The 15,123-nt window shown below is 42.8% G+C and overlaps 1 protein-coding gene and 1 long non-coding RNA gene across 2 annotated transcripts; both read left to right on the plus strand.

Moving 5' to 3' along the window:
* Nucleotides 1-3,361: 3,361 nt before the first annotated feature.
* Nucleotides 3,362-5,192, plus strand: LOC147866251 (uncharacterized). The gene is made up of 3 exons (XR_015529469.1): nucleotides 3,362-3,448; nucleotides 4,684-4,756; nucleotides 4,981-5,192. It is a non-coding gene; the product is annotated as an uncharacterized LOC147866251 (long non-coding RNA).
* A 114-nt stretch (nucleotides 5,193-5,306) lies between these two features.
* Nucleotides 5,307-7,834, plus strand: LOC147866252 (uncharacterized). The gene is made up of 4 exons (XM_087317514.1): nucleotides 5,307-6,511; nucleotides 6,657-7,002; nucleotides 7,097-7,261; nucleotides 7,406-7,834. Exons 1-4 carry the CDS (start codon nucleotides 5,307-5,309, stop codon nucleotides 7,832-7,834), a joined length of 2,145 nt encoding a protein of 714 aa, XP_087173640.1.
* Nucleotides 7,835-15,123: the final 7,289 nt, after the last annotated feature.

Genomic DNA, 15,123 nt, shown 5'->3' on the forward strand with positions numbered 1-15,123 from the left:
CTTTTTAACCAAGAGAACTTGTGTACCCCATGGAGATTTAGTATAATGTATATAACCCATTCGTAAATAGTCCTTGAGTTGCTTAGATATGTCATCCTCTTCAGATCGACTTAAGCGATAAGGAGGTATAGTTATTGGTGAAACGCCAAGTACAATATCTATACGATGGTCTATATTACGTTTAGGAGGTAACCCATTTGGTAGTTCACTCGGAAAAACATCATGAAAATCATTTAAGATTTCATCAAGTTGTTGTTGTTCAAAATATGTTAATTGAACCGAGACATTATCGATATTGTAAACGTGAATGTCCGGATCAAGTACATAATAAAATAGAGTAGAATAAGACAACTCGGATATTGATGGAGAGGAAACAATCGAGAGGGATTGTTTTTTTACACATTGAATAAAATGAGTACAATCGTTCAGTACAAAAGTTATTGAATGATGAACCCAATCAATAGATAAAGAAGAGTTTTTATTATAGAACCAGGGATAACCAAGTATTACATCAGTGGTACAAAGATTCATTACATGGAAGCGTACTTCCTCTATATAAGTATCAATAGAAATTCCTAATGAATGAATCACATAGTGAATGTATTGTACTCTTCCATCAACCAAGTGCATCGGGTAGGTGTGATCACTTACAGTGGGTTGGATTCCCCATATCTGAACCAAACGATCATTCACAAAGTTGTGTGAGGTTCCTGAATGAAACAAAAATTGTATGGGAGATCCATTGATATACGCGTTTGCACGTAGTAAATCATTGGGACCCAATACATAGTGAGGGAAAGAACATTGACAATTACTTAAATGATGTGTATAGACCTGAAGGACATTAGGAATCTGACCTTTATGGTCTGTAGTTTTAGCTTTGTTGTCATGCTCTTTCCGTTGGAGCTTTCGACATTGTTCTTTTGTATCACGCTTCTTTTTTGTAGAATACGCAAAAAGGATGTTGTTGCTTACAATCGCGATCCATGAATTCGTTGGGTGTCTCGCGTTTCCCAGTGAATTGTGACTGCTTAGCCCCGGGCGCTTCGTTGGGTTTATTGTGGTCCTTCTTCGAAGTGCGTTGATAGTGAAGAACTATTTCAACAGCCTCTTCGAAGGATTTTGGATCCTTATCATGCACTATCCAGTTATAGTCCGAATTGGGGATGCCATTGACAAAACAAGCTATTAACCAATTGTCCCCTTCTAGACCCGCTTTTGGATTTGGGTTCTAGCATGGTGGACATAGTCTTCTAGCGAAGAAAATTTCCTGCTAGAGAAGTTCATTAAAGCTTGAGCTGCCTCAGTTCGAGAGGGAGGTTGTAGAAATTAGCCCTTCAAAACTGTGACAAAATCTGTCCAGGTATCGGGCAATTTCCCCAAAGTACGGAGCCCATGCCACCAGGTGGCGGCTTTATCCCCTAGTTCTCGGCCGACATATGCAATCTTTGTACTATCTGGCATCGGATAGAGCTCAAAATGAGACTCCCATCGGCCCAGCCACGTGCAGATTGCTTTTTTGGTTCTTTCCTTTTTTTCTCCTGTAAATGGCTTAACGACAAACGATGGTTCACCTTGTTGCTCATCAGCTTTATTAGTCTCACGTTGTAAACTAATGACACGTGCCTCGAGAGCACTTTGACATTGCCGAAGTTCGGTCATCTGTTGAGCGGTGAAACTAAGGTATTGGGTTATTTTTGAAAAATACATCTCAATGGACATTTGTCCAGGAGGATTTCCTTGAGTTCCTTCTGCTTGAGCGGATGTGTGAGCGGATGACATCGGGTCGTTATTTTGAGCCATTGAATGGTTATTTCTATCAAAGAAATAGGATAAGGTTAGACAAATAGTCGTAACATCATGTCGTGATGTAAACATATCATGGACAAACATTAATCGATATCATGATCTCATGTCATTACCCCTCTAGACGTATGAGATGAGGTTCAAGATCAGGTTACTATGGTAACACAAAGATGGGGGTTACAAATAAATGTCTTTCCCTGATCTCTATATCAATTTTTATCATGGCGGCTCCTTGAGGCTTAACCATGTATGTTTGCGTCATGAATAGTTTATACACGAAAAAAATGTTAACAATAAACTACGTTTTTGTGCCCACATATGTGGTTTCGGCTCTTTAAGTCCTATTACGAGGACCCCGAAGTGCACTTAGACCTCAAGTCTAAACATGTGTTATAGTCATATGTATCAACGATGTTGTATGGTCTTTGCCATATTTGAACTCGAGACCTCAAGAAAAAATGCATTAAACACTTGAGCCAACCAAGTAGGTTGCTCTTCTTGAATGTTTAATGTTTCATGCGTATAAGAGATGTGTAAGGCATTTGCCCATATATGTGTTTTTAAAGGAAACATAAATGTCAAGAGTCCTTATGTCCCCCTCATTTACTCCAAAATATGTTGGTACGTTACCTAACCTCAAGTCTCGTAATTACGATGGCATACGCCAAAGTGCAACCTAATGGCCAAGACAAATGAGCCCTCTTTTCGTAGTAGGCCCATGTGGCCCATCATATGGTTACGTCATTACGAATGCCTCTCATAAGAATGATCTCATGGTGGCATCGTATCCATGTAATGAGGGAGGGATGTTGGTTATGTGTGTCATAGGAGCGACCTCACATGAAGTGGGTTAAGCCCTACGTACTCAACACCATTGTGGCTATGATTGTTTCATTACGTAACGAAATATTGAAGTGACCAACGGGGATTTCAACAAAAAATTGCTGAAAAAGGGATAGTGAAAACGCCATTCTCACAAAAATGTGTGGACGGCCACCAAGATCCTTTTCCCAACAAGGACAACATTCGATAGAAATCGCGTAATATCAAATAAACACGTATGTTTACTTATCACATATATACGATCAAATATGTATACACGTGACCACATATGCGTACATTAAACAAATCGTTACATCAAATACCCAGAAATGATGTAATCGAGATATGTAATCAAGGCATATACCCTCTACGCACACGAAACATCCAAAAATAAGGGTTCATCGTGATACGTAATTGAGGTATTGACCTTTTACGCACATCATTTACAACGAAATCGAGGTATTGAACTCATACGCATACGTAACATATGTATGTGAGCGTAATACGCAATTGAGGTACTAATCTCGTGCCATTGTTTTTAAAAAACGCGTATTTTATAGATAGAGTACGTTTTAGAATACCCACACGTATTCTAAACGTATTCAACCTTTTGGACTTGTCATTTTTTCTAAGGCTAAATTTGTAAATAATTTAAAAATTATTTTTCTAGGGTATTTTTTACTAGAGAAAAAGAAAATAATTGGGGGTTTTTGTAACAATTTCCTACGTTTTGCAGACACTAGGTTTTTCAGCAGGATATGGAAGCTATCTACAGGAAATCCGAACTCTGAAGCTTCCAACAACCTAGGTTTTTACGCAGGTATTATGGTATATGAACTAATATTGCTTCTTGAATCTTGATTATATTATATTATTATACAAAATACAGTAAACTCTAGCTTTCAATTTTAGTGTTAATTAATCTTACACAGTGCACACATAGAGAGCATAAAACAAAGTTTTATTTTTGGCCTAATTTGACCAAAATTTCATAAAATTTGAAAGCAATTTCGATTATAAATAAACTATATACAATAGATACATTTTTAATCTTTGATGACTATTCATATTGACATGGAATAAACATCAAATTGAGCTTAATCTAGCCCTTTTAATGGTTGGTTATGATTGAATAACCAACCATTAAAAGGCCTCCCGATTTGGAGAAGAAAGAAGAGGGAGATGAGGAATGCCTCATCATTGGAGAATGTCTTTTGTGTGAGATGGAGAGGGGTAGAGTAGAGGGATGGGGTCTGGGGAAGAGCTAAAGCTCAGCTCTCGACAATGGGCGGCCATTATCTCATTCTTTATCTTGTGCTAATTTGACCGGAATTTCATAAAATTTCAAAGCAATTTTAATCATAAATAGACTATATACAATAGATACATTTTTAATCCTTGATGACCATTCACATTGACATGGAATAGACATCAAATTGAGCTTAATCTAGGCCTTTTAATGGCTGGTTAATTCAATCATAACCAGCCATTAAAAGGCCTCCTGATTTGGAGAAGAAAGAAGAGGGAGATGAGTCTTGAGAAAAACCTCATCATTGGAGAATGTGTTCAATGTGAGATGGAGAGGCATAGAGCGGAGGGATGGGGAAGAGCTAAAGCTCAGCTCTCGACAACAGGCGGCAATTATCTCATTCTTTATCTTGTGCCTTCCTTTGGCCACACAAGAAAGAAAGGAAGAGAAGAAGTGAGCATTTACAATACAATACACACACACACACACACACACACACACACATACACACACACACACACACATATGTATATGTATTGTATTGTATGTATGTGTGTATGTACATGTGTGTGTGCGTGTTTGCATTGTATTGTATATATGTATGATTCATGATGCATACAATTGTGACACTCTTTACATCTATTTCCTAGTCATGATATCTCACTAAATTTTCACTATCACTCTTGAGATTTTGGAACAAGTATTTTGGAATTTATAATAGACTATAATATAATACAACATGTTACATGTATGCTTTGGTTTTATGTGTGTCTATCCCTTCTTTAATACAACAATGTTGGTGGCAGATAGAGACATTGATAGCTTGTGGTGAATTATCAAAGAATAGTGTCTTCATACAAGAGCATACCGACATCACAGGTAAATGTTCCGTGATTATGTGCTCTTTTATAATTCATTTATAATGAATAATAATTTTTTCCTCTTGATGGGGATGGAATGCCATTTTCTTAGGCAAGTATCTTCCATTCGAATTTGCCATTTGCTTATGCCTATCATTTAAATTTTAAACAATTTCTTCTTGCATTATTACATCACATTATTTCCTTATTCACACATTTAACATTGTGGATTCATGAATTTAGGACAATATAAAAGACAACTTCGAGTCTCTAGAACTTGTCGTCCTCAATCAACCATGCCACGCAAGGAATCTCCCTTATGGGATAAATATTGTTTGAACAAACAAGTTGGGAAGTCATCTGGGAACTATTATTGGGATTGCAAATTATGTGGTTTTCATGGGTCTGGGACACTAACACGTTTAGTTGCTCACCTTGCTGGAATTAAAGGTGAAGGTATAGACAAGTGTGAGCAAGTAACTCTAGAGGCATATCAAGATGCTATAGCAGTAGCACAAGAAAGTGAATTGACTCGCAAGAAGCTAAAATGCATTAAAGAAGTAAAAGCCATGGAAAAACAAATTGAGCAAGAAGGTATGGTGGATTCAATGGTTGATTCAATGTTCCAATCACAACCTTCAATGGATAGCATATGTGCCTCATCTAAGAAGGATTCAATAGACCAAATTCCTATTGATATTGAAGATACAGAAGGTTCAAGAAGAAAAAGTCTCACTCAAAGCACAATAAGGAGAGGATCAAGTGCCGCTATGTTGATCAAGAAAGACCATGCAAACACAATGTTGGTTAGATGCATTGTGGAAGGTAATCTATCTTTTAATCTTTTGAAAATGTCATGTTGGAGGAACATGTTGTTAGCTTTCTCTGATATTGGGGAAAAGTATAGTGGTATTACCTACAATGATTTAAGAGTTAAATATTTAAAGAAAGAGCATTTGAATGTGCAACACAAAGTGGAAAATGTGAAAGCCCTTTGGCCAAAATATGGAGTTACCATACTTTCAGATGGATGGATTGACACTAGCAAGCGAGCACTTGTGAATATTTTGGTCTCATGTTGTTATGGCACAATGTACCTTAAAACTATTGATTGTAGTGGTGTTTCTACAAGGGTTGATGGTCCATGGTTGGCTGAAATGCTATCAACTACGATAAAGGAAGTAAAAGTAGAAAATGTGGTGCAAATTGTCATAGATAATGCATCTAATTGTGTTAGCATGGGTCACATTCTAGAGACTGAATTCCCAAGCCTTGTATGGACTCCTTGTGCATCACATTGTTTATATTTATTGCTAGAGGATATTGGGAAGTTGAGTTGGGTTCGTCAAGTGCACAAGAGAGCAAATTGTGTGGTTAGACTATTCTCCAAGAAAAGGAATGCACGAAAAATTTTCAGCAACTATTCATCTCTTGTGCTCCTTAGGCCAAGTGCCACTCGATTTGGCTACATTCTTATTGTCCTTGAGAGGCTGGCAAGAGTTTGGAGAGCCCTTGAACAAAATGTGGTTAGTAACTATTGGGAGGATTGGAATGACTCCAAAAAGCCAGATGCGGTCAAGGTGAAGTCCATTGTGCAAGATAATTCTACTTTGCCGTCAATTATGATTGTAATTTCGATTATGCGTCCACTGTTTTCTGTTTTGCGGCTAACTGATTGTGAAGGATCTACAATGGGCTTACTTTATGAGTTCATGAGGAGGGCTAGAGACAAATTGCAACAAGGCGCGAGAGAGAATACATTAAACAAGGACAGGTAATATGTTTCTATGTACTATGTAGTATGTACATTTGCTGTTTATTGCATCTTTTTCATTTCTTTAAATCATTGATATCAACTACGTTATGCATATTTTGGTAACTGTTTACGAGTTTTGATTCAAATTCAAATGTTAGTGCAGATATAAAGAGGTTTTGGAATGTTTTGATTGTCGTTGGTCGTGGTTCAAAACCCCAATTCATATTGTTGCACATATTTTGCATCCTTTATGGAAGCCCAAAGATCAACCAATAGTTATGAATGAAGAGATGACAGATGGATGGCTTGCATATATTCAAAAGGTATATTCTATAGATGAATGCGAAATCTTGCAAGATCAATTTGACATGTATAGGAATGGTGTGGGCCGATTTAGCAATGAACTATCAAAATCACACATTGCAAAATGTAAACTTGTCTCATGGTGGGAAAGATATGGGGACAATGTGCCCTTACTACAATCATTAGCTTGTAGAGTATTGTCTCAGGTATTATATTTCATTTTTTATTAATGTTTCAATTTTATTAATCTTCTATATAGTACAATGACATATATTGTTTTCTTAAAACTTTGTGTCATAGGATTGCTCTTCTGGAGCTGCTGAAAGAAATTGGAATGCACATGCATTAGCACATACAAAAAGGAGGAACCGTTTGAAGGTGAAACAAGTGGAGAGATTAATATATGTTAGAGAAAACTTAAGGCTTGTTCGAAGCTTTCAAACTCATGCAAGTCTTCCAATGCAGGTCTACATCTTTCTTATTCATGTTTGATATTTGATGTTTAGAAAACCATTTGAATTTTGTAGGTTAATTAACAAGCCTTGTTAATTGGTTGTGGTTTAAATATTGTAAATCATTATTATGATACCAAAATATTATTTGATTTAGGTAAATCCAGATGAGATAGACATTGACAAGACTCCTGAAATGCCTCCATCAACAACCAATATTGATACTCAATTCGCACAAGCATATTTTGAGGAAGCTGAGGCTATGCATATTGGTCGGGTTACTCGAAGTAGATCTAAGTTTACCGATATGATAGTGGATGAAGGATTGGTGGATCAAGTTCTAACACTATTAGAAAGGATTGTTCGTAGTCATGCTTGTGCAAGAGTTGCAAGTACAAGAAGGATAATTACTCGACAAACTACAACCGAGGCTTGCAATGCTGAATTTGGTAATGATGATGGAGATAAAGAGGATGAAGACATTGACAATGCCATAGTTGATTCATCTTCTGATAGTGATTATGTGGACAACTATGATGATACAACAACGGAATCTTCTAATGATGATTTAGAAGAAGAAATATAATCGAAAATTGCATGGAGATATGTATTGTTGGTTTTAACTTTTACATATCTATTCTAATTTTGATTCAAAGTTCAAAGTTCAAACTTCAAAGTTCAATTTTGGTTCAATTTTGATATGTGTTTTGGTTCAAAGTTCAAACTTCAATTGTGTTCTCGAATCTCAAATCTCTAGTGTCCACTTTCATTTAAAAATATGTAAATCACGTGTATAATGTATTAATGTATTGAAACATAGATAACCGTTTATCCAAATTACAAGTATATAGTATTCAAATTACAAGTACCTTTGCAAATTGGTTTTTAAGTATTTGATGTTTTTAACGTATTCAAAACGTACTCAATGAACTCAACGAACTCAACGTATTCAACGTATTTTACCTTTAAATACGTATTCTAAGAACTTATAAATTATTTTTAGAATACTTATAAAATACGTAGCATACGTATTGTACGCGTACGGTATGCTACGTATGTTACAACCATGCTTCGTGCGCACACGACACTAATCACATAATCAATATATGTCAAATGAGGTATTGACCTCGTGCACATATGTAAACGTTTTATATAACCAATTAATTACCACTACAACATCATTGAATCTATAAAAAAAATTACATATTAACCATACACATGATTAAATTGGGAGAAGGAAGAATAGAAAAAAACAAGAAAGATTACCGAAGTTCCTTTGTTGATTGTTGTTTGGAACAAGGTCGACCGCACATTGATCGATCGCCATCCATCAAGAAGACAAAACCAACAAAAGAAACATTAGAACATAGGCTCCTATACCAACTGTTAGAGACATGAACTAATGTAAGCATTAGATAAGGATAGAATATAGATAGATAGATAGAAAGGAGAGAGAAAAAGAAGGGTGCCGATCCACCCGACCACCCTTGAGCAAAGGGGTCGAGACAGACTCGAGCCTCGATCGGCGTCCCATACCACCGCCGTGGCGTTGAGTTGTACCTGGTGTTGGCGCGTTCGCTACAAGAGTTGACGCAACACAAGACAGAGTCTCGACGTAGTCAACAAGATGATCGAATGAGGGTAGCTAGGCCTGTTATTTATAGCGATACCCAAGGCCCCCAGGCAAGTTCACACTTGGCCTAATGGGTTGTCTCAATCCCCAGGACTAAAAGTAATCCTCCCCTTCTTTACACTCTCGTTTAACCCTCACACTTATCCATGTGTATAGAATGCTACGGTAAATTCTGACCACGGGATATTATATGGTCATGCCTGGAACACTTCCTCTTCCTATTCATATGTCTTCGAACCTAAGGCCACCCTACTTGATAAATTCAACGGCTCGAGGGCAGCATCCTCATGGCTTCATCAATCAAATTCGGCTTATCATCTACTTACAACCCCAACGTTATGCTAGTGATTTATCTCGTTTCGGACTCATTGGCACCCTTCTCTCGGGGCCGGCACAAGTGTGGTTTGCACCATTGATCGAGACCTCATCCCCACTCTCAGACAACTTTCCTACCTTCCTTGCGGAGCTTGAAGCCACATTCGGAGAGATAGATCGATGATGAACGACACTCACAAAACTCTTTTCCTTACAACAAGGCTCTCATCCAACTTCTGTCTATGCTTCAGAGTTTCGTCAGATCGCGTACGATGTCAGCTAGGATGACCAAGCTTTATGCGACTAGTTTCGTCGAGGCCTCAAAAATGATGTCAAGACTCTTCTCTTAAACTTTCCGGAGCCCACATCATTGTCCCATGTAATCTCCCAAACCGTTCAATGTGATAATCGTCTTTTCGAGCTTAGACAAGAGGAACGGGGGACTCGAGGCTTTTCATCTTCCTCCTGCAATGCTCCACTCACAAGGCCATATATATCAGTTTTGCCAAGCACATGTTGACCGGTCAGAAGAGCAAGGACAAGTGGGAAGGCGGAGTCGGATCGGATAATAGGAAGTAAATAATAGTAGAATTATTATTCGGAGGGACGGATCCGGTACAGTTGTACCGATCCGGATCCGGACCGATTCGGATGTCGGTTGCCTAAGCGCACCGATTGTAACCTTGCTGGATGCCTATAAAAGGATCCGATGATTTGTAAAGGTTTTGGGACGGAAGTAATACAAAAGTAATTATTGTTGAAAAACAGCGCTCGGCCACAACCGAGGAATAGGATCAACTCACAGAAAAAACAGGAAATACAAAATGCTCTAAGACAATAGAGAGAAGAGTACACAGGATGTTTTACGTGGAAAACCCTAAATGGGAAAAACCACGGGAGTCCTCAAACTCCAACTATCACTATACACAGAGATATACAATGGTGAAGCTACAAGGCAACAACCTTGAGCTCACTGTCTTCGCCACAGGCGGCGGCAATACACAGAGGCGTCGACCTCTTCCTTTCTCTCTCTCCCAGTCTCTCTCGGCTGCTCTCGCTTCGCTCTCTCGGCTAAAACATAAAAATGAGCAACAAACAAAAACTGTTTGCCCTAAGTCATATTTATACAACATATGACTTTCGGGCTATTTACAAATGTAGCCTAGAGAGCCCTTGGCAAACATATTCACAAATATGTCCCCGCATCCGGATCTCTCTCCGGGGTCTTCATCATCCGGCTCCGTAGCCGGGTCTTCATCATCCGGCTCCGTAGCCGGGGTCTTCATCATCCGGCTCCGTAGCCGGGTCTTCATCATCCGGCTCCGTAGCCGGGGTCTTCATCATCCGGCTCCGGACATCTGACCATCCCATCCGGAGGGACCGTAATCCCAACAAACTCCCCCTTCACTTCGGCATGGGATGTCTTTCCAGTCCGACCCTCTTCCGGCACGCTTCCAGCTTGTCGGGTGTGAGTACTTTGGTCAGCATATCTGACCCGTTCTCGTCCGTGTGGATCTTCGTCAGCACGAACTCCTGGTCTTCTATCCTTTCCCGGATCCAGTGATATCTTCGCTGGATGTGCTTCGTTCGGGAGTGATAGGCCGCATTCTTCGCAAGGTGGATGGCACTCTGACTGTCGCAGTAGAGTAGGTACTCCTCCTGCCGGATACCGAGCTCTCTAATGAAGTCCTTCATCCATATTATTTCCTTGCCGGCTTCAACAGCCGCCATGTACTCCGCCTCCGTGGTTGACAACGCAACCGTCTTTTGCAGCCTCGACTGCCACGAAACAGCTCCCCCTGCATACGTCATCACATACCCTGATGTGGACCGGCTGGTATCTGCATCAGCCGACATATCTGAATCGGTAAAGCCGTCGAGTTCGGGCTTACCGGAGCCGAATCGGAGGCACACGTTTGCCGTGCCCTTCAGGTATCGCAGTATCCACTTGACCGCGTTCCAGTGCTCTTTGCCGGGATTGCTCATGTACCGGCTCACCACTCCGACTGCATATCCTATGTCCGGTCTTGTACACACCATTGCGTACATCAAGCTTCCTACGGCAGAGGCATATGGTACTTTCATCATGTCCTCTTTCTCAGCCTTTGTCTTGGGGCTTTGCTTGCTGGACAGCTTGCAGTTTGCCGGGAGGGTTGATCCGACCGGTCTTGCTTCCGACATGTTGAACCGGTGAAGCACCTTTGTTACGTACTTCTCCTGTGACAGCCACAACTGCTTCTTCTTCCGGTCTCGGATGATGTGCATCCCTAGTATTTGCCTCGCCGGACCCAGGTCCTTCATTGAGAAGGTTCGGTGAAGTGCTTTCTTCAGCATCCGTATATTGGCCTGGTCCCGTTCGACGATCAACATGTCGTCCACGTACAGGAGGAGTATTAGAGAGTCTCCTCCTTCGAACTTCTTCACAAACACGCAGTGATCGGACTGCGTTTTGTGGTACCCTTCGTCGGTCATGAAAGAGTCGAACTTCCGGTACCATTGCCGGGGAGCCTGCTTCAGTCCGTAAAGGCTCTTCTTCAGCTGGCATACCAGGTGCTCCTTCCCTTTCTTCTCGAATCCTTCTGGTTGCTGCATGTAGATCTCTTCTTCGAGGTCACCGTGAAGGAATGCCGTCTTCATGTCCATCTGTTCTACCTCGAGGTCCATGCTTGCCGCTATGCTCAGCACCGTCCGGATGGAGGTCATCTTCACTACCGGGGCAAATATCTCGTCGAAGTCGGCGCCCTTCTTCTGCTGGAACCCCTTCACTACGATCCTGGCTTTGTATCTCGGGGGGTTTCCGGCATCTCCTGGTTTCAGTTTGAACACCCACTTGTTTCGAAGTGCCCGCTTACCTTTCGGCAACTCCACAAGTTCATATGTGTGGTTCTCATGCATGGAATCCATCTCCTCCTGCATGGCACTTAACCACCTGCGGCTATGGTTGTCAAGCTTTGCTTCTTCAAAACTTTCCGGCTCCCCCTCGTCGGTTAGCAGCACGTGCTCTGGTTCCGGAAATCTCCGGGGGGCCCTTCTCTCTCTTAGAGGATATCTCCGTTCCGGAGCTTCGGTAACCGGCTCCTCCGTTTCCTCTTCATCCGAAACCATTTCGAGATCGGGGCCGGTTCCGGTATCAGTTTCATCTTCCTCGGCCGGTTCTGTTTCTTCACCGTCTTCGGCCGGATCCTCGAGTGCTAACCGGTCCCTTGCCGGTCGGGACTGCTCCTCGTAGAGTTGATCCTCACCGGTCGACTTGGAGCTCTTCATCTTCTTCTCCGACTCCCAGTCGGCGAGTGTCTTATCCTCCATGAAGATGATATCACGACTCCGGAATATCTTTTTGTCGACCGGGTCCCATACTCGGTAGCCGAACTCGTCATCGCCGTAACCGAGGAATATGCATGGCCGGGTCTTTGGATCTAGCTTTCCTCTCCAGTCCTTTGCCACATGCACATATGCGAGACACCCGAACACCTTCAGATGCCGGTAGGATACTTCCCTACCGGTCCACACTCTCTGCGGCGTGTCTCCGTCCAAAGGTACTGAGGGTGATCTGTTTATCACGTATGTCGCCGTCGACATTGCCTCAGCCCAAAACCCCTTGGGTAATTTCGCATGCGCCAGCATACTCCGGACCCTCTCCATTATGGTCCGGTTCATCCTCTCGGCCAGCGCGTTCAGTTCCGGCGTCTTCGGCACAGTAAACTCGAGCCGGATTCCCTTCGAGCGACAGTACTCCTCGAACTGCCCCCGGTATTCCCCTCCGTTATCCGCTCGTATCGCTTTCAGCTTCTTGCCGGATTCCCTTTCCACTCTCGCGTGGAGTTCTTTGAAGACGCACAACACTTGGTCCTTTGTCTTCAACGGTGCCGTCCACAGCTTCCGGCTATGGTCATCAATGAATGTCACGAAGTACTGGGCTCCGCCATGTGACTTCGTTTCTACTTGACACACGTCAGTGTGCACCAACTCCAATGGTGCGCTACGTCTCGTCAGTGGCCTTGAGTGGAAGGAGGTCCGGTTCTGCTTACCGGCCAGATAGTCGGTACACTTCCCCAAGTGTACATGCTTTACCGGTATCAGGTTGTCTTCGGCAAGCCTCTTCATCCCTTTCTCGCTCATGTGGCACAGTCTCTTGTGCCACAGCTCACCGGCAGCGTCGGCTGCCACGTTCAACTCCTCCGGACACAACCAGGCATTCATAAGGTACAGTGTGTTGACTTTTCGGGCTCGAGCCACTATCAGGCTCCCCTTGCTGAACTTCATTACACCATTCCGGATGCTACCCGTGTAGCCTTCATCGTCTAGCCTCCCGGCCGAAATCAGGTTCAATCGAACCTCCGGAACGTGTCGGACATCCTTCAGCAGGATTTTGCATCCGTTCGAGGTTGTCAACCACACGTCTCCTATGTCGACAATCCGGCACGTACCTTCATTTCCCATCCGAACATAGCCGTGCTCGCCGGCTGTGTAGGATGAGAAGTATTTCTTCTCCGGGGTCAGATGGAACGATGCTCCGGAATCGACCACCCAGGTCATCTCCTCACCGGCAAGGTTCAGCTCCGTCTCTTCGGTAATGAGCATTATCTCTTCTTCACTTGCCGCGAGTGCTGTCGTTCCTTTCCGGTCCTGCCCTCGCCGATCCGGACCTCTCCGGTCCGTGGCTCCCCGGTATGCACCGTTTCTCTTCGGTGACTTCTTCGAATCGGTGTCGTCGGCTCCGTTGTCCTTTCGGTAATGCCGACAATTCTTCCGGAAGTGCCCCGGCTTCCCACAGTGGAAGCATGTGGGTCTTCCTCTTGACTGCGACCGGGTCCCCGACTTCTCCCGTCTTTGCGGACTCCGGTTCCATTGTCTTCCCCGTTCCGATTCGGTAAGCAGCGCCTTCGAGTCGGAGGCCGGTTCTTTATCTCTCCGACGCGCTTCTTCATTTAGAATACTTGTCTTTACCGTTTGTAGAGACAAGTTATCTTCGGTGCAGGAGGTGCTGAGAGTCACCACCAAGTTCTCCCAGCTTTCCGGCAATGTACACATCAGAATGATGGCTTGCATTGCATCCTCCAACGGGAACTTGATCGCCGCAAGCTGGTTTACGAATCCCATGAACGTGCTCACGTGTTCCACCATATTCTCGCCGTCCTGGTACTTGAGGTTCACTATCTTCCTCATCAGGGAGGTCCGGTTCAACGCATTCTTCCTCTCGTAGAGGCCCGACAGCTTCTTCCACATCTCATATGCGTTGGTGTCGTTCGCCACATGTTGTAGAACGCTTACATCGACATATTGCCGGATCGTCGCTACGGCTTTCCGGTTCAGGAGCTTCCACTCCGACTCTATTACCCCCTTGGGTATCTCGGCATTGTCGATCGGTTCATACAGGTCTCGGACGATGAGAAGGTCTTCCATCTTTATCTTCCAGTTGGCGTAGTTCTGTGAGTTCAACACCATCATGCCCGGACGCCCACTACCGCCGCCTTCCATTTTCTGTGTTACCGTGCTCTGATACCAATTTGTTGAAAAACAGCGCTCGGCCACAACCGAGGAATAGGATCAACTCACAGAAAAAACAGGAAATACAAAATTCTCTAAGACAATAGAGAGAAGAGTACACAGGATGTTTTACGTGGAAAACCCTAAATGGGAAAAACCACGGGAGTCCTCAAACTCCAACTATCACTATACACAGAGATATACAATGGTGAAGCTACAAGGCAACAACCTTGAGCTCACTGTCTTCGCCACAGGCGGCGGCAATATACAGAGGCGTCGACCTCTTCCTTTCTCTCTCTCCCAGTCTCTCTCGGCTGCTCTCGCTTCGCTCTCTCGGCTAAAACATAAAAATGAGCAACAAACAAAAACTGTTTGCCCTAAGTCATATTTATACAACATATGACTTTCGGGCTATTTACAAATGTAGCCTAGAGAGCCCT

The sequence above is a fragment of the Azolla caroliniana genome, unplaced genomic scaffold (genome assembly GCF_043228905.1).
Source record: "Azolla caroliniana isolate FFs.n. ecotype wild unplaced genomic scaffold, voAzoCaro1.0.p SCAF_3, whole genome shotgun sequence".
NCBI lineage: Eukaryota > Viridiplantae > Streptophyta > Polypodiopsida > Salviniales > Salviniaceae > Azolla > Azolla caroliniana.